This window comes from Carettochelys insculpta, chromosome 12 (assembly GCF_033958435.1).
Source record: "Carettochelys insculpta isolate YL-2023 chromosome 12, ASM3395843v1, whole genome shotgun sequence".
NCBI lineage: Eukaryota > Metazoa > Chordata > Testudines > Carettochelyidae > Carettochelys > Carettochelys insculpta.
Genome location: NC_134148.1, coordinates 15,701,190 through 15,724,852, shown reverse-complemented (window position 1 = coordinate 15,724,852; position 23,663 = coordinate 15,701,190). Strand labels below are relative to the sequence as shown.

Here is a 23,663-nt window from a genome sequence, read left to right as displayed (position 1 = left end):
ATTCAAATCTATTTTATTTCTTTTCAGTGGAAAAGCACAACAAACAAGACTTTCATTTACTTGTGGCTCCAAGTGACAAAATATTTTTAAACTAGGAAATAAAGCTAATTTGTATTTTAAAAGCTAGAGAGAGGGCTTGTCTATAGTACCACCGGACTTCAAAGGGAGGATGGTTAAGTAGGGTGGCGGGAGATTATTAATGAAGTGCTGCACTGCTTATGCAACACTTCATTAAGCTAATTCTACCCCGTGTCAACTCCAAAGCTTTAAACTTCAAAGTGCCAGCTCGCCTGCAGCTGCAACTAACCCTCCAGTACTTCAAAGTACTTGGGTAACTTCTAAGTCCCTTTATTCCTCAAAATTTTGAAGTAGGGAGGTAGTGTAGACACAGCCAGAGAGATCCAGGTAAAGGAGCAATTATACAAAGTTTACCTTAGACTAGTAAACCACTCAGCACAAAGAGGATCGAGCAGTGGAAAGACAAACTGAATACTGCCTCGGGAGTCCCATGGAATGCTACCCGCTTCAAAAGGACTGAAGAGACTTTGCTACATAGAAAATGGAAGACTAGCTTGTGACCCTCACTGTATTTCACACGGACACAAGTTTGCATTCAGAATCACAAAACTTAGTGTTTACATACCACTTTGTGTGTTCAAAATGCTGAATGAACCCACAGATCCTAACAACTTCCATGTGACAAAGAATATTTATCTCCATCCTACAGCCTGGAAAGCCAGGGCAATAAGGTGATTTATCTATGGCCATACAACCAAACACCAGCAGAGACGGGCTTTACTGTCAGGACATCTCTTCTGACCTTTTACTCTTTTCTCCAGAGCATTCCATCTCCCAGCAGTATTGTTAACATGAGGGAGAACCTCAGAGTTACAAACCCTTAGTAACAGAGGTTGCTCATAACTGAAATGTTTGTAGCACTGAACAAAACACTATGGTTGTTTCAAAAGTTTATAACTGAACCTTTACTTAACACAGCTTTTAAACATTACTGAAACCAAAGAAAAATGCTTCTTTCCCCTATTCCTCAGCAGTTCACATTAAAAAATACAGTACAGTATTGTGTTAAAAGTCTCTGATAGTGGATGCTGTGTACTTCTGGTTCCAAAGGAGGTATGTGGCTGACTGGTCAGTACATAACTCTGATGTTCATAACTGTGAGGTTCTACTGTAAACTTATATTCTGGATGGTTTGCCAGTGAGCACACATCCCCCACATGGCAGTTTACATAAATTACTTGTACTTTATCTGGGCCACAACTGATCCCAGTCCTGAATGACTGATAGGATGCTAAGGGAATATTCACTAAAAGGAGCTGAACCACAGCTCCTTATCCTGAGGCCAAAGAAAGAATGCTCTAGGACTGGGGGATACAGGAGCAGAATGCAACAGATAGGTCTTGTTCTTCCCAACATCTGTATAAGAAGCAGCTACCTGAAGATGGATCTCAATAAACAACTCAATCCCTAGCTCTGATGTTGAAGAGCAATCTCCTGCTGGGACACAGAAAGGATGACTGCTCAGCCAGGACAGCTTCTACCATACAGAGACAATATTACAAAGCTGTGGTTGTTTCTTATGTCCAGCTGCTGTTAAGTGGTCATTTTACCCATCATTTGTACAGAGTTCTTAGCACATGAGAGGTGGAAATACTCAGCAGAAAAGAATGATCCCTCTACTGGGTCACTCATTATTTACCAAAAGCCAGAGGCTTCATTCTAAACGACACCTAGATGAGAAAGCTTATCCTGCCACAAGCATTTAACTCTCTCTAATTTTTATCACCATAAAACATTTTTCCAATTGTCTCAGCCACAACAAATTTCCCTGACATCTAAGGATCAAGAACTGAGAGTCTGTCGCTAGGGGTGTGGAGTTTGATCATAACACAAATATGTGAAGGTATGACATTAGCCATCCCCAGGCCAGTTGCAAGACTTCCTCCTCCTAAGAAGAATTTTAAGATCCCATTGTATAAGCTCATGGCAGGATCAAACAGAATGAAAGCTACAAAGACTGTTCATGAAGGCGACACAACCTACACTCCAAACTTTGTTCCAGATGACTGCCACAAGATTAAAAAAAAATCATTACCCATGAGTTTTCATGAGCCAACAAGAAAGCATAGCAAATGACTCATTCAAATAGATTGCCTTTGAATCTTCAGAACATTCATTACGGTCTTTAAGTTGCACTGCAACAAATGCAGTCTCTCTTAGTCTGTTAGTAGTCTGGTTTGCTGAAACTCAGACAGCAGAGGGCTTTCCTGAAGTAACAGTACCTAAGTTCTACAGTCACCATGGAATCTCCTTCTTAACCTGTGACGTTCAATGCCAATTCCTAGTACAATTACTTGAACCACTCACAAACCAGTCTCTTGGGGTTATAATATTGTCCTGTCAGTGATTCTTCTGAGATGAGTGTCTGATCCATCAGTGTATAAATTAGCAGCACTGACAAAACATGTATCTCATCTCATTTCCTGAACTAAAGCTCCCTGTGGTGTCAGAACACACATGGTATCACTAAATAGAAGGAAAGCACCCCTCATAAATGATACAGCTTTACGTAATGAGCTGTGGAACTTATATGCCTCCACTCTACAAGCCCTGAATAAAAACAAATGTCGTGGTTTTAATAATACACAGGTTCAATTAAGGTATTTTTTGTTTTTTAAGAAAACAAAAGATATAAACTTTAAATTGTAATAAAGCATTTTAAAAACAAAACCCCATAAAACATGTCACAGTTATTGAGCTTGTTTTTAGACCAGGTTTCTGCTTGCCAGTGTAACAGAGACAAGTTAAAACAACAATTCTGAGTGCGCTGATAGTGTAGTTTAGGCTAAGTTTATACTAGCCTGGAAGACTGACACACTTGGGGGTCAATCTTCCAAGGTTCAATTTCATGCCTCTGGTAGGGATGTGTGAAGTCAACCTCAGGGGTCACAGTCGATTCTGTAGTTCTCACAAAACTCAAAGACCAAGGAAGGTCAACAGGAGAAACTTCCCTATCAATCTTCTTCAGTAGGGACAGACAAGTAAGCCAACCGCAGATAGGCTGATTCTAGCTACACAATTGCTATAGCTACAACTGTGTACCTGCAGTCGACTTACTTTGCCTAGTTTAGACATAGCCTTAGTTTGATTGTGTGTCAATGTATTCGTTAAAACTACCCACAGAAGTCTTCAGTCATACATCTATATAAGCAGCAAAAGTTTTAACATGCCCTTTAACTAAGTGTAAATTCTTACGGATACTGTTTTTTCTCCCTGAAACTATCCATATATCTCTGTTCAATCAGCCTAATTAAGATTCATATAAAAAACATAAGAACTGCTTAGCACATTGTTGCTATGCATGTATAATGTTCTTTTCCTATTCATCTTTATTTCGCTATGATTGTTCCAATATTTGTGACATTTTAACACTTTTGAGCAAAAGTTAAACATTGAGTTAAAAATAAACAAACCTAGTTTCTCTCCGATGAATATGGTATTTAGTACATGAAAATTTGGAATTTTACTCATTGACAGACTTTTTCTTGAAAAAGTATGAAAAGTAACTTCTCTCGCATCCTAGTTAAATAAGGATCTGTTCCAGTTGCCCTTAATTCATATAAGCAGAGGCTGCAGGACTGGGCCCTCTGGCTGTACAAAAATTAAAAAAGGTAAAGACAGATCCTCTTAGGCAGATCATCCTTGTTAATGGAGCTAATATATTCTATCTCCATCTATTTATAACTATAGTTTAATTACCTAACAGACTTGGTTTCACTTTCTGCCAGTGTTCCTTTAGCTTTACTTTTACACTGTTTGAAGCAAAGATATAGTTGATTGAGTCATAGGAGAGATCCCACATCTGTGACTGAGTCAGGTTAAATGTTTCAGCAGCCAGCTGGTACTCCTGAGACAGATCCGTTGCAAAGACACCTTTATCATCAGTCTGGCAGGGGGGTAAAAAAAATTTAAAAATTATTCCATGTGCCTTGCTTTGAAAAATAGAAAATTAATTCACTACCAGTTTCACACTGTTGTATTTCACAGTTTAATTGTTGCTAGTACTTACTCTGTCTGTTAAATAAGTACTAACAAATAGAATAAATACTACTTGTAGGAAACTGTGAAATTAATATCAATTTATATCATCCAAAAATATCATACGTTGAACAATAAAAACTACATCAAAGAACAGTTTTTATAAAAATATGAGTTCTATAGCAACAGCCAGTGTCTGTGTGCTTTATTCTATGTCTCCTGCTACACATGGAGCACCCTCTCCAAACTAATCCAGGAGACTGTTTGTGCCTTTCCTCTTCAAGACCTGCCTCTGCCATTACGCCTACAGAGAATCAGTAACGACTAGATGGCGGGCCTCGGGGATAGCTGGCATCTGTTTATATTTTGAAACAATTCTGATGATTCAGAACCATCAAGCTATGCACACAGCTAACATGTAAATGTGTGACCATCCAACTCTTGTCCTTTCCCCTTCCCTGGTCCACCCCCACACACTTTGTCACACGTGAGAGTATTCACCTTCCGGACAGGGTCCCAGTAAAGCATTTTTCTAAATTTTTATTAGATATTTCTCTTAAACAGGACACAAGATTTCTTGTGAGTTCAGAGAACTTCGCTGCTCATTTAGCTCTTTTATAGATGCAACAGGTGGGTTTCTCTATACCTGGGCTCCAGTAACTCAGTTTCCATGTTCTCTTTGTTCAGCAAGCCGGGGAGGAGAAACCATGGCACCAGAGCTCCAGGCCTCTTTGAAGTGCCATGGCAGCACTTCTGGGAGGGAGTGGGAGGGAGCCCAGCGCCACGGTCTGGTTGGCTTTGAAGGCTGGATGCCCTAGGCCACACCCTTTCTGCCTTCTGGAGGCATGGACCCCAGCCCATCCTCCCACCTTGCTCCAGGGCCTGTGGTAGCTGTTGGTCCTGCAGTTGGTCAGCATCTAAATGTTTTCTGTACTATCAAAATGGCTTACACAAAGTACAGCAGGGTGGCCGAGGCTGTACCAGTATCCAAAATGGTGTCTGTCACAGGAAGGTACAGTCTGACTTTTGAAGTTTGAAGTCATGCAAAGTTCTAAGTGATAAAAGAAAAAAGTCTCAATTAAAAGAAATAAACAGGGATATGCATGGAACTTTGTGTACATTAATGATACATTTCAAACCAGAGCTGAAGTGTTTAATGTTACTGGTTTTATTTTTTTTTCTTCAATATTTTGGATATACCCGCTACAAACACAGTTAATCATAAGACAAAATGTTCATTTGTGCACCAATAAAAATACCTGGATTTGTACAGTCCCATGTTTTAAAGCAGATATAAAACTTTGAACAGCCTACACATATGCCGCTAAATCCTTTCACACATATTTAGAAGAAATTTCATTACACAAGTCAATACTAAGGCGTAGTTTATTGATCTTAATCAAGTAGCAACAAGTGTAAACATAAAACAATTCTGTACTATTTTAATGTTCCAAATCTCTGTGCTTTCTGTTGTCCTTTACAAACTATTTGTTGATTCTGCACTAAGGACAGGCTTTAAACTGCTGAAAAGCACTAACATTGAGGCTGTGTCTACATTACCCCGCCCTTTTGGAAGGGGTATTTTAATGACACGGATTAGAACTGGGTAATGAGGCGCTGACGTGACTATTCAGCATCTCATTAACATAATGGTGGCCAGTCGTGCTTTGAAAGTGCTGCTTTCAAAAACAAATTGGGAATAAGGCAATTTTGAAGTCTGGGGTTTATTTCAAAGTGCCTGCGTCTACACGGCCAGTTTGCATATCGAAAGCAGCACTTTCAAAGTGAGACTTGCCACCATTATGCTAATGAGGTGCTGAAATGTCATATCAGTGCCTCATTAATAGGTCTGATCCGTGTCATTTAAATACCTCGTTCCGAAAGGGAGGGGTAAGGCAGACATGGCCTGAGAGCAGTACATAAAAGAATGTGTGTGTATATTGAAATACATGCATATAAAGTACCAAGACAATTAATGGTGCTTAGTAAAAATGTTTAAAAATCCTCTACCACCAGTTTTATTTTAAATGAAAAGCAGAAGGACTGCAGCACACCATATGTATCAGTTATTTTCTCATAATATGTATTTATTTTCACATCATGGATGTTTCCATATTTATTTCTGGGAGATATAAATGTACTAAGACTTATTGAATCATTTGTGAGATACAATGTATCAAAACCTGAGGGTCACCAAACAATTTTTTAAAAATTTTCTTGCTTACCTATAGGTATGCAATTCTGTCTAACAACCTGTACAAGGTCCTCTGAGCCCGTTGTAGAGTTGAGAAACGTACCATGTCCAATTCTGTCCGGAGGCAGGCCAAGGAGAATTTTGGTCTCCTCTTCTTTGTTTGGGATCTAAAACAAAACACAGCCCACCCCCCACAACAGAGTCTGTAAAAACGCCATAATGCAGCTGAGTAATTGAAGTCCTAAGTCAGCCCTAAAAAAATCTGGCCTCTAGATTTTTTTGTACTAGTATACAGAAGGGTCTCAACACTCGTGAGTGTTCTGTCTTCAGAAACCTCGCAAATGTTGATTTTCACAAATGGGGAACAGGGGGGAGCTTGGAGTCCCAGCGAGCGGCAGCTGCCAGCGCTCCCTGCCCAGAGTTCCAGGGAAGCAGTGGCTGCTGGCTTTCCTGCCTGGGGCCCCGGCGAAGCCATAGCAGTCGCTGGCACTCCCAAAGGACCCACAGCAGCCACCAGCGCTCCCCACCCTGGAGCCCCAGGAAAGCTAGGCCACTAGCAAATAATTGAATTCGTGAACGTGGCACTCGCGAATGTCAAGGCCCTACTGTATTTTTATCAACAAAGAAAATTAGAAATAAGTGTGTGTGCTAATTACTGTTAGTTACTAAGTTCTGGAGAAATACGAGATGCAGGAAAGTGGGTCTTAATTTTAGAACTGATAGCTGGAAAGGCACTAATTGGAAAGAAGATGCATTAGTTATTTGATTGAAGGGCTTCAATTAGCTTTACAAGCCTTAATTAAATAACCCCCAACTACTTTGTGAAGAAAGGTTACAATTATCTCCAATGTATAAAATGAATAAACTGGCAGCAAAACAGAGGTAGAACACAGTAAGACAAAGGTAGAAAGAAGGTGAGACACTTAGAAGTACCAAGAGTTCCATGCAAAAAACTCATCAACAATATCAGCCTTCATTTTCTGAAGGCACTACATCTGTCAGAAATTAGACGGTTTGCATTATTCATCAGGCTGCTAAATCAAACCCTACATGGATCCTTCAAGGTTAGAGAAGGTACTCTAAATTCTCCTCAACGCACATACACAAACAGAAATTAAAAATCAACACAGAACTATTTGTGTCAGTAAAAACAAAGATGCATAAAAAGATCTACTATATAATATTCCAGATATGTGTCAGCCAGAAGGCAATACATTGGTCAATATATGTGTAAATTTAAATACAATAAATTACAGCCGACAGTTCCTCCAATAACCCTTCATGAATACGGCTTAAGCATGCTCTTGAATCAGGGTTCTCCCTATGCTGAGGTCCTATTTGTTTCCATAATTTAATGACTCATATAAGGACCTTGCAGGTTCAAAGATGGAGTATGTTAAATTATTGGAATTCCTTCTGTGGCTCTCAACATTTACAGTATTAGATCATTTACTATATTGGTCTATCCAAAATGAATACACAATTCAAAACTGGAAATAGCACCATTAAAAGTTTCTTATGCCATCACCAGTCTCAGGAGTGGGGACAGCAATGGTTCTCTGGTGGACTGTAACGTTCCTAGAAAGGTAGACGACATTTAGTCAAGGTTAATTGGTAGCTGGTTTTTGGTTCTGGACAGGAGCTGTGGGGGCAGGGTCATTTGAAAATCCATGTATTTGACTATTTAATTTAAATTTCTCCTTTCCAACCCCATCTCTTGAAAATGCCACAAACCAACAACAAGTCCTTCAGACTGAAAAACTGAAAATCTACAGTTATTACTTTAAGTTATAATAGATTTCAGGCATTCAAAAAATTTACCTCTGAAAGATGCAATGCCAGTTTCAGACCTGCCTTTTTTGCTTCAAACAGAGGTTCAAAAAAATCTTTGCCATGCCCTGCCTAGAAGAAAAATCCAAATAAAAATGCATGATTAATCAGGAGATATTTTTATTATACCTTTCTAATTATACAAATCAGTATGAAGTTTCAGATCATCAATATAATTAATCCAAAATAGTAAATTGTAAAAATTTTTCCTTTGCTATTGCATACTAAATACAGTAACTCAATTCTTTTCACTTCAATTTGAGAAGGCTATTCTTCAACCTCTTTTCTTTCTAACAGCAGCACATTAGATACTTGCACTTTACATCTGCATGGCCACCAGTTCAAACTATGGGACCCCAGGGAGACAAAGGTATGCTGGAGGGTAAGGAAAGGGTCCAGAGCAATCTACACAAATTGGAGGACCGAGCCAAAAGCAATCTGATGGGGTTCAACAAGGACAAGTATAGAGTTTTGCAGTTAGGATGGAAGAATTCCATGCACTGTTACAGGCTGCGGACCGACTGGCTAAAAAGTGGCAGTTGTGCAGAAAAGCATCTGGGGATTACAGTTGGTGAGAAGTTGGGTATGAGTCAACAGTATGCTCTTGCTGGTCAGAACACTAATGGCATATTCAACTGCATTAATTGCAGCAAATCAAAAGGAGTGATTATTCCTCTCTGTTCACCACTGATGAGGATACATCTGGAATACTGCATTCTGTTTTGGGGCCCCCACTATAGAAAGGACATGGACAAACTGGAGAGGCCAGCAGAGGGCAACAAAAATGATTAGGGAGCTGGGACACATGCCTTCTGAGGAGAGGCTGAGTGAACTGGGCTTATTTAGTCTGTAGGAAGGAATGATTTGAAAACTGAATTCAACAACCTGAAGGTGGGTTCCAAAGAGGATGGAGATAAGCTAGTCTCAGTGGTGGCAGATTGCAGAATAAAGATCAAGCTGCAGTGGGGGAAATTTAGATTGTACCTTAGGAAAAACTATTTTACCAGAAGGGTGGTCAAGTACCATAATAGGTTACCCAGGGAGGCGATGGAATCTCCATCCTTAGACGCTTTTAGAGCCTGGCTTACAAAACCGTGGCTGTAATGATTTTGTTGGGATTGGTCCTGCTTCTAACAGGGGACTCGACTCAGTGACCTCCTGAAGTCCCTTCCAAACCTAATCTTCTAAGATTCTATGGGAATTGCAGGACACACTGGCACATTGCACTGTAACCCACCAGGTGAACCCTGAGGGAGCAAACTAAAAAACACCTACTGCAACTCACAGCCCATTTTGGGGTCCTTGTCAACCAACTTTAGTTCTCAGGTTGTGTTTATTCTCAATATTACTTGATATATGTCAATCCCAATCAATTTGATATAATCAGAGCAATGTAACAACTGACACTTTTCCGAGCTCAGAAGTTGCTTTCAAGTTCCCATTTTTGGACAGTTTTATGTATTATTTTGTACATTTGCAATTTTTTGTTCAAGACAAAAGGGTGTTCTCTTCACACCATAAATATGGGCAAGACATTTAACCAACAGCCAGAAAATTTACTGACTATAGAGAGGAAACAGTGAAACTGACCACAGACAGAGTGCTATTAAGGGGACAACAGTGAGGAAATAAAGAAAAATGTATTTCCCTAATCCTTTTCAGTTAAGCAAACGTTACTACAGACTGAAACTCTCTAGTTCGTCACTCTCTCATCCGGCAACATCTGCAACCCAGCATGATTTTAGTTAGCTGGAAAACCACTTATCACCAATGTGACCAAGTTTCCAGTCGTCCCATAAAGTCTGTTTACAGCCACCAGTCCTGGCTCTCATTGTTCTGTGCTGTTGTTTAGCTGTAATTTATCCTTAAACCATGAATATTATTTTTGCTGTGTCTGTTTGTCCATCTGTCTGTCCAAGCAAGGTTCTACCATGTCTCTCCACCCCATGCAATGTGCCAGCCCCAGCCCCTCCTGACAGAGCCCCGCTTGCACCATGCCAACTCCTCCCCTGGCCAACACCCCTGGCATACACACCAGCTCCAGTCTCTTCCCCAGCCAGCAAGGGGCCCAGCCCAGCTCCCCCCACCCAAATTTTGAGGAGTAAAGGGACTTCGAAGTTGTCCAGGCCCTTCGAAGTACTGGCAGGTGAGACACGGCTACATGCAAGCCGGCACTTCGAATTTTAACACTTCAGAGTTGCCACCAGGGGGAATAGCTTACTGAAGTGCCGCACATGCACCGCAGCACTTAACTAATAAACTCGCAACACCCTATTACCACGCTCCCTTCGAAGTAGGGAGCTAGTGTAGACAAGCCCTGCAAGTGCCATTTAAAGCAAAGTATATAATTAATAAATAATAATTATATATCTTGCCTGCAGTGTTGGACAGTACCCAGTACTTCAGATGAAGGCAAAGGCACTCTAAAATGCATCTACACTCATTTATACAGTGTTTTAGATGGCAGGGGGAGAGGATAGTCATTCCTAACCCCTGCTGTGACCAGTTCCATTTTGATACAATAATCATTACAATGATAAACGTATCCTTCTTCAAGGAGAGTAGCTTACATTGGGATCACCACTGAAGTCAAGCCCCACCACAACCCCATCGGTGGAAAGGAGGTACTCTTCAGCGAGTTTAACAGTCTGCTTGGCCACGATAGCTCCACCTCTTCTGTCTATTGCTAGTAAAAACCTAGAACAGAGATGTACATCTTACATTCAATTGGAAGTCATAGCAGGTGACTGACAAAGAAATGTAAGGCTCTGATGGCATATCTGAGGGTAATTATGGGTGTTTAGAGAAATACAACACTGCAGTGTTATCACAGTGGGCTGGATGACACATCTGACACACATGTCGACTCTAATTCTATCATCTCTTCATGGCATCTCCCTTCCAGCCACACTGGCTTCATTACAGAGGTAAAAATACACAATACAGATGTGACACTGAAACAAAGGACTGGGCTTGTACAGTTGGACACAAGGAGCTGGAATTCAACCCAGACTTGGGATAAACAGTCTATTTAGAACACTAGAATACTAGAACTGGAAGGAACTTTAAGAGGTCATGTCCAGTCCTCTGCACTCACAGCTTTTAATAATTCTCACTTTAATAAATATCAGTTTATTTTAAAAATGTTATTGGCATGGTTTGGTTCTTCTTTTTTCACATCAAAACCAAGCCAGCTGTGTCCCAGAAAGATCTGGTAAGCTGCATCTCCAGAGAAGAACCTCTAAATATTTCTTTAAAAACATACATCTCACATCAAATACAGAACAGTGTTATCCTGTCCTCCAGACAGGCGATACCCTTCCAGCCACTGCTTATACTGGCATCATGTCCCAGTCTGCCTATCAGCCCTTGCATATACCAATGTACAGGCTGAGCCTTTCTAATCCAGAACGCTCTCATCTGGCAACATCTGTTATCCCGCATGATTTTAGTTAGCTGGACAACCACTTATCTAGGGTGTGGCCAAGTTTCCCAAGTTCCCATAAAGTTCCCAGTCCTGGCTCTCCATATTCTGGGTTGTTATTTAGCTGTAATTTACCCCTACATATTTTCTAAGAACTCAGTAAGCAGTGGAAATGTTGGTAATACGCTAGATAATATTGATCTCCTATGGTCCACAAATTCTCTCATTCGGCATTGGTTAGCTCCTGAGGGTACCAGACAAAAGAAGTTCAACCTGCGTTGACTTTCACCTATCAACTCTTTCCTTGCAGCTTCTACCAATGCTATGTTCTGGATCAGCCAGCAAGACCTGATGGCCTAGACATTTCAGCCCCTACCTTTTACAAAGAGCTTAGCATTTGACTTCTACAATACCCTGTATTTCAGGCACAGGGAGAAAATATTAAGGCCAATGCTTAAGATACTAAGGAGGCTCCAAACTGGCTCTACAAAGACTGGCAACTGTGACATTACCTTATGTTTTTATGATGTAATATGTACAAATGATACATGTATTTATAGATAGTTTGTTACTATTACCCCTCCAGTATGAGAGGTACAATATATCTTGCCACCAAGAACACAAACAAAATACAAGAACAAAACCAAACCAAAAACCCTGTCTGGTTCAAATTTTCAAAGGTAAATGCGACTTGAAGCAAACAGGAAAAAACATTTGAATGTTAGAGTGCAAAAAGTTAACTGTGCTCACTCACTAGTGCCCCTCTGGGAGATGCACATACTGTACCATTCAGGGTACAAAACGTCAAGTGCTGCAGCTGCATCACTGCAACCTTATTTGAAAAGATAGCCCTACATATTACATAGTTTACGGGAGGCCATTAAAGAGGCAAGAACTAAGGACAACTTTTCATGGCAGATTTTTAATGTGTACTATTAGTTTCTTGCAAAAATGAATTTAAAGCTCCCACACAGGAAAGTCGAATCCCTAACTAGTGGGTGTTTATCTTCCTTTGGTTTCATATCATTTAGTTTCCATGTTTCTGACTTTCAAACAAATCTGAGAGGTTTTAAGAACCCTCATTTTTTTATTGGTTCACATCTTTTCAGTTTCTCCTTGATTTTTCAATTCTCAAAACCAAGTGAAACTCAGAAGGAAACTGTACATTGTAACTGGTACTCCTGCATGTAGCAACAAAGGTGCTGCATGCACAAACAACGTGTTTTGTTTCCTGTATCAAATATACTAGCGTAGGTGGGTCATTTTAAAACAATTTAAACCTTATTTAAATTGTCCAATATATCTGTAGTAAAGCAGTTTTTGTATCTCTGTAGCTGGTAGTTTTATGCTTGCTTATTTTTGTGGGGCTTTTGCTTTAAAAGAGGAACAAAACTAACCCAGGGTTTGCACATAGTTTGGGCTGCACCAATTTCATGGCCATGAAAATCATGTAATGAACCATGAAATAAACTCTTCCCTGTGAAATCTAATGCCTCCTTGTTCAAAGGAGCAACCCAGCAAACAGGGCTCCTAGCTCTGACTCAGCAGGGGAAGGACACAACTTATCCCTCCCCTGCACGCTGCTCTGGCAGCAGGAGGAAGGCACCAGACCAGACCCACCTCTGGGTGCCTTCCCTGCTGCAGGATGCATTCTGGGACTGGGCAACAGCCTGAAGTACCTGCAGCTGGAGAAGGAAACTGGGTAAGATCTTCCCTGTGCTGCTTGGAGTGCCCTGAATGTTATTTGCTGGTGTAAAGTGTCAATAAATACAGTCACAGTTCCCGTGACCTCTCTTTATCTTACTGACACAAACCAATACTTGTGTCTGGAAGGGGGCACATCCCGTACAGTGACCCTTCCTCCTGCAGTTTTGGAGCAATAGGGCAAGAAGCAAGTGTGGCACAAGTAGTACAGAATCCTCTGCAGCTAGCAGAGGAAAAGCAGGTATTGTCCTTCCTCAATCAGCCAGGGCTAGCAGCTAAGAGCCCCTGGCTTGGCGTTCAAAGCAGCGCAGGGGAGATCAGACCCACTTTTACCTCTTGAAACATCCCGCAGCTGCAGGAAAGTCTGCAATTGCTACCTTCAAAGTCCAGCTCTGAAAATAACCAGAAGGGAGGGTAGCAATACAACTGGTTTCCAAGCCCTCCTAATCTCCTTTTGGGACAGGTCCCTACCGTTAAAATACTATGAAATTTCAGGTTTAAACAAGTGCAGATGTGAAAGTTACCAGTTTTCAAATCCTATGGTTGTGCAATTGGCCATAATGGACCATTAATTTGGCAGAGCCCTATGCACAATAAAAAGCTGACAGTAAAAGCAGCTTTCCCAGAGGATCAAGGTAAGCATGTTCATAAAACAACAGTTCAATGTTCAGTAGCTCATTATGATTACTGTTATACAGTACAGAAAATTGTTAAGATTTCTCAGCAAAGAGGAAGACACATATTATATCTACACTGGGATGTTAAAATGGTTAACCAGTTAAACAACAGTGCTTAACCAATTAACTGTTTATACCTAGGTCCCACTGACTTCCCTACCACCTGGCCCTGTCACAGCTGGGGTCCCAACACCTAGCCTACTGGCCCTGTCACAGCAGGGCTGCTCTGTCACAGCACAGATAGCTATCACGGGAGTTAACTGGTAAACACACTTACTGGTTGGTTAACACCCCTAATATTAGGTTGACTTTTGATAGCTGGTTTACAATTCAATTCAACTTTATACAATCTGTTAAATTACTAATAGAAACTGGAGTGTCTTTCTAAGGCCCGATCTACACACAGTTTTTGTCTCAGAACAACTAATTTGGTTATGGAGTTGCTGCATTTTGTTTTGTTTTGTTTTTTTTCAATCAAATTGGTTAAATCAATAGAACTGCTCATATGGATACAGTTGTGCAAGTATAATGGTGCTCCTACTGATACAATATATTCCCCTCCCTATACCAGAATGAGCTATATTGATATAAATCAAGTTTATATTGGCATAACTATATCAACATTGGACAGGGGCATGGGGGTGTGTGCAATGATTTAATTATATCTGTATGGATGAAGTGCTGCAACTTTATTGACAGACTGGTATTGCATGGCTTCTGCTGTAACACATTGCAGAGAACAGAGACTTCCGAAATCACCACTGGTTTTGCTCCCTATTTAGTGAGAGAGATAAAAAATCCCCATTTCAATACTGAATGTGCTCAATCATCTTTGCGCAAATCCTTAGTCAAACACCTGGAGTTTTGCTAAGTTTTAAGTAAAAATTTATCTGGTTGCTATACAAATTGCACCCCAGTATTCATGACCTCTAAACCTGGGTCAAGCACCAGGTTCATAACAAAATACCAAATCAGAAGAGTTTCACATGTTATTTTACCTGACATCTATATCCAAATTCTCCTCTTTACACTGCTTTATGCCTTCAAGTACAGCTTCCACGTATGTCCTTTTGGTCATTCCTATAAAACACATAAACAAAGGTATGCACATCTGATCTGACGAGATGTAAATGGACTGATTATAAAAGTTATATCTGATACAATCTCCAACCAACCATGAAAGTATTTTTCGTTTTAACTTTTTTATGCATTTCACTTATTAATCTTTCATATTTCATTTGCACCTTGGGATGGATTTATTCCTGGTAGTTTCATTTGGCAGCTTGATATTATTCTGTGATTTTACATTTTTGTATAGGTCTGATTTTTACCAAGAAATTATTATTTTGAGGCCTCTCTTTGGATTTTGTCTGCTCTAAGTTTGTGCAGGGAAAAAAATAAAAGCCTTTACACAAGAGTCTAACATCAGGGTTTCCTCAGGTGCCACTGAAGCCTTTGTTTTAAAGCAATAAACAGATTACGAGACATAAGGAAATGTAGCAGCTATTACAAGAAACAAAAACTACAAAAATCCTAGGTCTCCACTATAGCCTACGTCACCATAATTTACATCACTGAGGCACGTGAATAAAACACGGCCCACATACGCGCTCATGTGCACGGTGCTATGGGGTCTCTCATTGACATAACTTCTGCTTTTTGCAAAGGTGGTATTATATCAACGGTGGAGCTTGATAAGAATAAGACATCAGATTAAACTGAATATACTAAATGTATCGCTGGACAAGGGAGCTATGACAGGAAAGAATTTGGCTCACTGTAATTTCTCCCCTCCACACGCCCAAAACAGTCTTACTGAAAGGAACATTTTACCCACATTATCACTTTCATTGTTCAGTTCACTACATCTAATACTGAATACACACAACTGTACATACACAGCAGGCTTGCCAACAGTCTACTGGCACCGAACACCACAGCTCCATCCCTGACCTGAAGTCATCCCCTCATTACATTCCCCCTCCCTCTGTGGCTTGCCCTCCCCCCACCTTCATTTTCACTGGACTGTGACGGGGTTGGGGGTGAAGGCTCTAAATGGGGTTTGGCTCTATGAGGGGCTGTGGGTACAGAAGGGGACTCTGGACTGATAGCTGGGGTGTGGGAGGGCTCTGGGGTGAAGCTGGGATTTTGGGGAGTGGCATGGAGCTGTGGGTTGAGACAGGAAGTCGGGAACCAGGCTCTGAGGTAGGCTCAGGAGTGAGGTTTTTGGGATGCAAGTACATGTGGGAAGGGACTCAGGCCTGGGTGTCTGAGTGCAGTAGGGGTTATGGGCCCTCAGCTGGGTACAAGAGGTACAAACTCTTGACTGGGGGTGTGGGCTTTGGTGGTAGGGCTGAGGATGAGGGGTGTTGGAGTGCAAGAGATGGCTCTGGGTTTGCAAGGGGGCTGGAGCAGGGACTCAGGCTTACCTGGGTGGCTCCTGGTCAATGGTACTAAGTTGGGCTGCCTAGTGCTTGCCTGTCAGGGTGCACCACACTGCTCCCCAAGAGCAGCCATCAGGTCTGGCTCATAGGCTGGGGAAGTGGGAGGACAGGAGGCTATGCAGCACACTGCATGTGCTGCTCTTGCCTGCACGCATGGCCCTATAGCTCCCAAAGTACAGAGCCAATATTCAGGCTGGGGCCAGTAAACAGAGCCCCATGGCTCTCCCATCCTAGGAGCTGGACCGGCTGGCCACTTCTAGGGTGCATTATCATGCTCCAGGACAGGTAGGGACTAGGCTGCTTCAGCTCCACAGCACTGCTGGCCAGACTTTTTAATGGCGCAATCATCAGCGCCGACCAGAGCCACCACAGTCCTCTTTTGACCAGGAGTTTCAGCTGAAAATCAGACATCTGGTCACTCATATACAGGCGGGGGAAATTCATCCCTGGAGCAGTTCTGCTGGTTTCAATGAAATTACCAGAGGAATTTGACACTGTAGGAAAGAACTGACAATGTGACAGTCACTGATTTGTTTCCAAATTTGTCACACATTTACTGAAACAACTGACTTTCAAAAGTGACTCCAGTAGTTACTTACATGTCAGTCATAATTCACTTGGTATTACCCTAAAATATTATTAATTATAGCTTTATAATGTAAGAAGTTCCATAAAAGAATTTGGCACACTAATGAAAAGACAGAAAGCTTTGTACCAGTGCCATTTTCCTCTCTAGGTGTGCTTCTTAACTCCAGATACTTGACACCATCAGCAGCAAATTCTCTAATAACATCTTTAGTTACCTGTTTAAAAACAAAAAATAAAATATTTTGAAATTAAAGATACATAAGTTGTTACACTGGGGGACTCAAAGATAAAGACAAAGACATGCAGGTAAGTCTGCAGTGTGAAACATGGAAATGCAGTCATGTAACATTCACAGAAGTTGTCTGAATCCCACAGCATTTACATTTCTGTCCTGTTCCATCAGGATATCAAAGCTGTGCCGGACAGTGGGGATTTCAGTGGCAATGTGCTGAAACAGTATATCCCTCCGCTGCCCTACCCTTGACCTCTTCCTTGGTCATTCTGGCCACTGGGAGGGCTGCATTGGCTGCCTGAAACCACCACGGGAGAGGGAAGATTCACAACTCTTTGCACCACTCTCCATGTCGCACCCCATGATAAGCCTTCCCACCAGCAGATCTCCCTCTCTGTGCTGGACTCAGAAACGAACACAGTACATCTCTAGTAAGGAATTCTCCATAGACATTGAAATGAAGTAGTATTAGGAGACTTTGCTCAATTAAAGCTTAGGTAAATACATACAGATATCGCATTCATAAGCGATCATCAGTCATCTGAAAGCACACACTGACTTCCCAATCTCGGTAACTCACTCTGAACACGGTTCTGACATGCCAGCAATGGTAACATATTACTCAATCAGTTCAATTCAGCCTTTACACACTGGGCACAGGCACAATGCAATCATTTTTCCACCTACCTTTAAAAGGAATTGTTTCTGAAGAGAGAAATGCGCTGATTTTTTCCAAACAAAGCTCTGTATGACTTACCATTAATATATCTTCAGTCCTACTGGTAATCTTGTGAATGATATTAAACATCTGAAAACACCTACAACAAAGTTTAAAAAAAAAAGGTTAGGCATCTGCTGGTGCAACTAGCATTCCTAACTGCAAACCCCAACCTAAGAAATGTATTTACTGGCTTTCTTATGGCACAGACAATCATTATTGTTCTCCCTGGCCTTAAAAACTACAAATTCACTGCACTATACATGCTCTGCATTTAATAAATAAAGCAAAAGCATTAAAAAGCACATAGGAAAACAAAGATTAAGTTACTGACTATATTCCTACCCAAAAAGAAAATCTTGTATGTCTAAATTTTCTCTCAAGAGCCCACACTTTGTGTAAATATATTCAATCATCTGATTAAAATGAAAACAAATCAACAAGATAACAAGGGATACATGTTCAGTTTTAAGAAGTGACTTGACAGATTTAAGAAATGAAAGACTATCTTCTCTTAAGAACATTTTTAAAAAGTAATAATTTTCTCAATGTTTTAACTTGGAAGCTTGATTATATTGGATAATGCAACTTTTAATTGTGTTTTCTGCAGTCACAAAATGCAAGCTTACAGATTCTACCTGTTTCAGTATATTCATAAAGGCCTTTGTGTGCAGGAGAACTGAAGGCATAACTTTTAGACACTCACTCTTCTAAAGTCCTTTTCTTCCCCTTGTCAATCATTGTCATTCTATTATGGATTTGAAGATATGGTTTCTGGGCTATAAGTTTCTTCATAGTAACAGAACTGATGGAGCCATTCAAGTGGGCGTGGAGCTCCTAAGTTATAAAATCAAAAGGAGTGAAAGTAGCATATTTAATTTCAATTAGATTTCAGGGGTTTTTTCCCATTTGATTTTATAAAGTTATTTTATTAGAGGGCTGAGAAAAACAGATTTCCTTATCAATCCTAAATGACTATTTTGACTTCGGGTTCTATACACCAGTGCCTCAAATAATATTCTCTTACGTATTTTGCATAGGGAGCATTAGCAATGATATCAGCAAGAATGTAGATGACACTGCAAAGAGTCTTGAAGTATCTGTTAATTGCTGTAGTGGCACACCTTGGGGGATGGAGGGAAAGAAGATCTTATCTGTTAAGAGTTTTAAAAAATTAGAACAGCAGCCCTATTGCTGACTTAGTTTATAACTGGTCAAATCTTGGCCTAAATTGGTTCATAGTTTCTTTTTAATTAGACTAAGAAAGAAGCATTTTTCTAGCCAGACACAGTCTTCCTTTTCTTGTACTCTTAAGAGAACCGGGAGCTCTTGTTTCCCCCTACAAACAGAAAACAGAATTAGCAATTGAACTGCACTCTTGGCATTTAGAACTTACCACTTTTTCCAGCCTCTCTCTTGAACCCAGCAATCCATTATTTAGCTTCCCACTTTACTACCCACTAACCTCACATTAACCCTTTCTCACAATCTTGCAGCTCCTGCATCTGGAACAGTCTTCTTGTGTTGCTCCATCTTACTTAAAAATGTGTCTGTAAAATACGTAACTTAGCCCACACATCTTTACTCTCCTGACCATCCCCTTTGGGTTCCCCATTTTTACCTGAGCAAATATTGGCAATATATTTTCACAAAAAGCTGGATGGATAAATATGATGAAATTTTGACTGTGTTTGTAAAATATTTGAAAATATGCTTCTGTTAAACTATACAAGGCAAAATATATCGCAATTGTAAATATGCAAAAAACATGGAAGGGCTACTGTCAGAAGGGCTGAGCAGCCACAACTCCACTAATGGGAGCTCTGATTATTTATCACTTCTGGAAATCAAATCCAGAAACTCTAAAAAAAAAAAAAAAAAAGGCATGCCTGTTCCACAGATTATGCCAATGAAACTCTGCAGAAATTACCGAGAGATTCTGCCAACCACAAAAAGACGATAGCTTACAAGGGTGCCGTCAGAACACCTTTTTGCAATGGAGGCCTCAAAACATAGAAACAGACAGTATGTAAATAATACCTCACTTTTGCATGTCTTTTACACATGAACCTGTGCCCATTTTCATGGTGGACATGAAATTTGTTGTTACGTGACTCCAGAATTGTTGAGCTTGATAAGTGTTCCAGGAACATACAGTAAACAATAATACCAAGAACGTGCCAGGCCACACCCTTTAGAATGTTGCAAAAACTGTTATCAGAAGTAGACTTATAGAGGGGGCCTCCACCAGGGTGTGGGGAACAGATATGCTGAATTGATTTGCTGGCAAAATAAATCTACAGGCCTTGAAAAAGAAATTTAAGGAGTCAGGTTGTGGCAAAATTTTTGAACCTTTTATCTATCATTGAAATCAATAGAGTACCTTAGTTCAAATAAACTTATGACCTGTTAGGAACTGTTTGCTTTGATGTTCTCTCCTTGAAAGATGGGCAGAAACTGCTTTAGTTTAAATATGCTGGCAATAAAGACCTACCCATGATCAGTTTTGCCTTCATCTTCAAACAGCAATTATGCCTTTAGTAGCTGTACAGTGCATTTGGCCATGCAGACTGCTCTTAGGGGTTGTTCCTACTTTAAATAAGGAGAACCTGTTAGCCGGTGGCCAGGTAATGTGCGGTGAGGTACCAACTATGCCCTTGTTATCATCCAAGTTTAAAACTACAAGAGCAGAGAGCTCGTCGCTGCAAGCAGCCAAGACAGGCTGACGGACTCCCCTGGGTCCTAAGCAACCCAGTTTTTTACTGTTAGAGCAGGCAGCTCCTAGCACTCTTACCTACGGCCAGGCTGTTGTAACCAAATGGTTAAAGTTCTTTTGTTGTGCCGGCTGTGTTGCAGTGACAAAAGGGTTAACAAAAATAGTTAGGCTTGGATCTTAACTAGTTACAAGTTTATTAAGCTACAGTTATAAGCGTGTGGTTACAAAAGGCTATTGTTTACTTCTTATATGCTAGCAAAGTACAGGTGTTAACAAGTTACGTTACAATCCAATACAAAGATATCTGTTACCATCTAACACAATGATATCTTGATACTAGTTACAGAGCTCTAATTCTTTAGCTGTGCACAAAAAAAAGTCAGAGACCTAGCATGGGTGTATCTTACCCTCTCTGCGTCTCCTCGATACCAGCGTAGCCAAGCCGGATCGGTCACTCAATTCCGACGGAAAGACGAATACGAGGTTGGGCGTCCCCAGCTGTGGACCTCGGGAGGCAATCACCTGACCCGACCAGCAGGAAGTTGGTTGAAATGCACTCAAAGTTAGAGTTCTGCTGGACCCATCTTTTATACCCCCTTTTGGGTTACGTATTCTCTTTCTTATCTATGGTGCCAGGTCATACTGGTTTGTCTTTGTGACTCCAGTTTGTTACAAGGGCATTTCTACTTAGTTTGCACTTGTAAGACAAGAGATAAACAATTTAGGAGTACAGGACATTCTTTTGTGCGGGCGGGGCACGTCCCCTTCTGGGTGATTGTGTGTGCATCATATTGATCAATGCCAGCTGGGGTGATTTCTTGAGGGTTCACCCCCCCTCATGTTGACAGTCTGGCCTGTTAGCCTTCTAGCTGTACTTTCTGCTTCTCAGGGTCACGATAAGCCAGCATATCTGGGCCTCAATGAGGGCATCAAAGACTGTGCTGTCAGCAGCCATTTCCGTGCCCTGTGTGCTCCTCAGTGGGGGGGGGCAACGAGCAAGCTGGCTTGTAAGGGGGAGACTCTGTCTGGCTACAGAACCCTACACCTTTTCTCCCTACACCAATCCCAATGTGTATATGATGTAGACCAGCAGCTCTAAACTCCTCCACTACTGTACCCCTTTTCACAATTCTGACCTGTCTTGCATACGTCACAAGTTTCAACTCATTTAAAAACTACCAGCTTACAAAAATCAGATATAAAAATACAAGCATCAAAGAACATCATTTCTACCATATAATTATAAATCATCTGGAAAATAAATATTGTACTTATATTTCAGTGTGTAGTATACAGCCATATAATCATCATATTTACCTTTCGTTTGTACTGATCTTGCTAGTGCTTTTTATATGGTATATTCTAAAACTTGGCAAATATCTATGTGAGTTCATGTACTCCCTGGAAGACTTCTGCATACCCCCAAGGGTACATGCACCACTCCCTGGCTGGCTGAGGACCACTGACGCAGAGAGAAGAAAAAGGGTGAAGGACTGTTCGCTCTGCAAAGTCTCAGAGCAGTAGGTGAGTGAGTCTGTAGTTTCGCAAACAATAAGCATTCCTATGGCACTTTAGAGATTAACAAAGGTGCAACAGATATGCAAAGGTAGCAGCAGAAGCAACTCCACATCAGAGCTACAGTTCACCTGTGTAAAACCCCTGCGGATCTGTAAGCTGGTGCAGAAGACGCAGCACCACGAAAGGAGGCAAGAAGGGCAGATTTGCTTCTACACGCACAAAAACAGCCAGACAGAATGGAGCAGATGATGGAAGATGGAAAACGAACGCTCGCACTGCAATGAAGACAAACCGTCCAAGTGCGTGAGTGAATCTCTCGCCCCCTCTCAAGACAGTACAAGTAACCCGGCCTTCGGAGGGAAGCGCTCAATGCTGCCACCTGAGAGCCCGGCTGCAGGGGGAAATCTCTCCGAGCGCTCCCCCCACAAGCGCCAAGAGGCACCGGCTGATTGGCTCTCCGCAAAGGGGGTGCTCGACACGGAGCAGAGTTTACACGTGGGCTGGGCTGCTGGTCTCCAGCCACCCGGCCCCTGACCCCCGCTCTGGAAGGCTGCCCAGCCCTGCCCCATGCCGGGGTGCCCAGTGCAGACGGGAGACCGCCCCGCACTAGGACCCGACGCGGCTCTCACCACTTTCGGGAGCTCCCTGTAAAAGCGCAGCTGCTGCTCCGCATCGGCCGCCATCGTGCGTCTGCCGGGCAGAGCGAGAGTCACATGACAGCATCGGGGCCTGAGACGCCGCCGCCGCCCTCCCCCGCGCTGGGCCCCCGGGACAGCGCCTTGGGCCGGGCAGGGTGGGGCTGCGCGCCCGGGGATTTGCTTTGCAGCCAGCGTGCCAGGCGCTGATAGGGACGGAGGGCTGCACAGGCCTGGGGCGGACGAGGGCGCAACGGGAGCTAGCACAGAGACACGACGGCGCTGTTTGATGGCGCAGCAAGGAGCGTGCGTGATCGCAGCAGCTTAAGACCTGGCAGGGCATCAGACAGCGGGATGGAGACTGACGACCGCAACGCCAAAGCGCTGAGCCACTGAGTAATGCGCTCCAAGCCTTTGCGCACAGGTGGTGGGAGGCTTAGGGCCCATCAGCGCTTGGAAACAGCAGCTCGATCCCCTCCCCCCCTTGCAGCATCCAATTAGCGACTGTTCAGTCGCAGAGAGCCTTAGAAAGGTAAAGCAGCGCTGTACCCAAGCCGGCAGTCAGAGGAACTCGGGGAAAGCTGAGATAAGGGCTTTCACCACTGGGACCTGCTCATGGCTGTCCTGACTGCCTTAAAGTTGCCATTTAAACACTATTTCACTGCTCCTTTAAGAACTGAATAGAGAGCTGCAGGTTTACTCCAGCATCTCATTTTTTATTACTACACGGTGGTGCTACGTGGAAGACACCACCTCCTCTCCCCTTCATAGTAAGGAACCACGTCCAAAAACCCAGGAACCTATTCAAGCCCCAGAAAGGGGAAAGTCAAACTGGAGTTTATAATATCTTCACAATCAACTGTAAAAGTCTTTGATATAAAAATATCACTGTATGCAGGGGAAGTTTCTTACAGGCAGAGCTACCAA

The 23,663-nt window shown here is 42.0% G+C and overlaps 1 protein-coding gene across 7 annotated transcripts; it reads right to left on the bottom strand.

The window, feature by feature from the left end:
* On the bottom strand, window positions 1–23,203 carry MAPDA (N6-Methyl-AMP deaminase). 7 transcript variants are annotated; one of them, XM_075006902.1, is made up of 12 exons: window positions 22,731–23,202; window positions 22,230–22,376; window positions 20,991–21,105; window positions 18,574–20,712; window positions 17,907–17,967; window positions 17,045–17,132; window positions 14,884–14,965; window positions 10,651–10,777; window positions 8,072–8,152; window positions 6,282–6,417; window positions 5,007–5,107; window positions 1–3,964 (listed from the first exon to the last, which is right to left on the bottom strand). In XM_075006902.1, the coding sequence occupies exons 4-12, from the start codon at window positions 18,660–18,662 to the stop codon at window positions 3,770–3,772; spliced, it is 960 nt and encodes a 319-aa protein (XP_074863003.1). In that variant the 5' UTR covers window positions 18,663–20,712; window positions 20,991–21,105; window positions 22,230–22,376; window positions 22,731–23,202; the 3' UTR covers window positions 1–3,769. The 7 variants fall into 7 exon arrangements, with proteins under 7 accessions (XP_074863003.1, XP_074863004.1, XP_074863001.1 ...); XM_075006903.1 differs by lacking the exon at window positions 20,991–21,105 and having other exon boundaries at window positions 18,574–18,704; window positions 21,901–22,376; XM_075006900.1 differs by lacking the exon at window positions 20,991–21,105 and having other exon boundaries at window positions 18,574–18,704; window positions 22,731–23,201.
* Between the last annotated feature and the right edge of the window lie 460 nt (window positions 23,204–23,663).

Bases quoted from the DNA above. Each gene is read 5' to 3' on its own strand.
- MAPDA (XM_075006899.1), bottom strand. From the start codon at position 22,784: ATGGCGGCCGATGCGGAGCAGCAGCTGCGCTTTTACAGGGAGCTCCCG. The intron at 8,153-10,650 runs GTAAGCTACTCT...TTTTTCTTCTAG, and splicing joins ACTTCAGTGGTGATCCCAAT to GCAGGGCATGGCAAAGATTT. The intron at 3,965-5,006 runs GTAAGCCATTTT...CCCCCCTGCCAG, and splicing joins GCCACCCTGCTGTACTTTGT to ACTGATGATAAAGGTGTCTT.